Source organism: Debaryomyces fabryi, assembly GCF_001447935.2.
Source record: "Debaryomyces fabryi strain CBS 789 chromosome Unknown contig00379, whole genome shotgun sequence".
NCBI lineage: Eukaryota > Fungi > Ascomycota > Pichiomycetes > Serinales > Debaryomycetaceae > Debaryomyces > Debaryomyces fabryi.
The window spans coordinates 1-1,671 of NW_015385803.1; the positions used below are offsets into that span (position 1 = coordinate 1).

The window sequence follows — 1,671 nt, forward strand, 5'->3', positions numbered from 1 at the left end:
AATCCAGAAAAGGTTTGATGATCAGAGATCAACACTCTGTCGGTGCCACAGAGGAAAGCTTGGTACAAATACTTCCGTAGCACTAAGGCACAAACCACCCTTGGGGACCACTCCGCTTCATCCTCGAAAACGAGTGGATCTTCCATCGCTCTCAATAGCCATGTATTAGATAGTATCTTCTTAAAGCTTTTTATCGCTCCCTTCAATTCTTCAAATCCTTGTGATAAATAATAGCTTTCTGTTTTGTAATCACCCAACCCAAAATAAATATTAGGAAATTCATGCAATGAAGCCAGTTTATTCGTCAGGAAATGAATTATATCAGGCTTGTAACGTAAATTCTTCGCATCAGTAAAAGGTGGCTTTATAATAAGAGGTCCTCCAAAGACATGGTGTTGGCCACATGTGTACTTGTAAAGATTTTCTATTGGCGTCAGAACTCGCCCATTAAAGTATCGCTGTACAAATTCTTCATTATTTGATTGTGCTCTTGGATATTCATATACATAAGACAAAAATCTATCAAGAATATTCGATACTCTGATAGCGGCATCAAGCGGTGCAAAAAAGTTGCACTTGAATTCGTCACTACTAATTTCTCGAAATTCAGCCTTTACCAACACATTAGTGATATAATAAAGAGCTGGTAAATCGGGAATACTCCCAATTGAAACCGATGCTGAATACTTATCAATTATATGTTTTGGAGTAGGCAATATTTTGGACTGGTCTAAATCCCTGATTTTCAAAAGTGGGGTGTCTAAAAAGACCCTTGTGTTTTGTTCGCCATCAGACACAAGTTCAACAAATAAGGATGGAAATATCTGAATCAATTGGTTACCAGGGTCATCATAGAAGATATCATTGCTGTTTTTCCCTGAAAAGTACATCGATGCCATCATTAATAGTATTGTAGATAATTATCTGCTTCAATGTGATTCCGTCTCGTTTTAGAAACTGCACTGTCAGATTGTCTCGTTTGCACTTATTTAACTAGTGAAGCATATTCAAAACATAAGTAAGTAAGTAAGATAATTCCTATATCGAGTTAATGGGCGTTATTCTATCATGCTTATCAAGGCTTATATAATGTAATTTATCTCCATCATAAGGATAAACACTATAAAAACAACTACTATAATTAATCACGATAACATATACAAAGTGTATCCTAGTTTGTCAATGGAACACCCATTCACAGTGTTTGTCAAATTATACTACCAATCTAAACCATTATATATTTAGTTCTGAATTCCCCTTTCTATTTGCTCGATATTTCTTAAGGAATACCATTTTTCAATCCTGGACAATTGCAGCATTCCAAATAGTAAGTCCCGAATGCACTATATAAATACATATATTAACATATGAATATAATATGCCTCTTCTCCTACGAATTGATTAGTCGATGTTTCTTTGCAATAGTTGGTATCAACTTTGTTCTCCAGACTACAATCCTATATGGGTCAAAATATGCTGGTTATAATATATAATAAGCATTTTGCAGTAAATACGGTGTTTATGTCAAGTTCTTAACCAAGAAGAGTAATTAAATGGTTTTCAAGATCTCTGTTTGTAGTATATTTTAATATAAAATCCTTCTTTAATTTTATATCTTGCAGTCGTAACAAGTCAACCTTATTCGATAATTGCTAATTACGTATTAAAAAA

General features: G+C 34.0%; 1 protein-coding gene across 1 annotated transcript; it reads right to left on the reverse strand.

Moving 5' to 3' along the window:
* Positions 1 to 72: 72 nt before the first annotated feature.
* AC631_05960 (uncharacterized protein) lies at positions 73 to 899 on the reverse strand (the record flags this gene model as incomplete). The annotated part of the gene is made up of 1 exon (XM_015614789.1): positions 73 to 899. A coding segment is annotated over one exon (827 nt), but the record flags the coding sequence as incomplete, so codon positions are not given.
* Between the last annotated feature and the right edge of the window lie 772 nt (positions 900 to 1,671).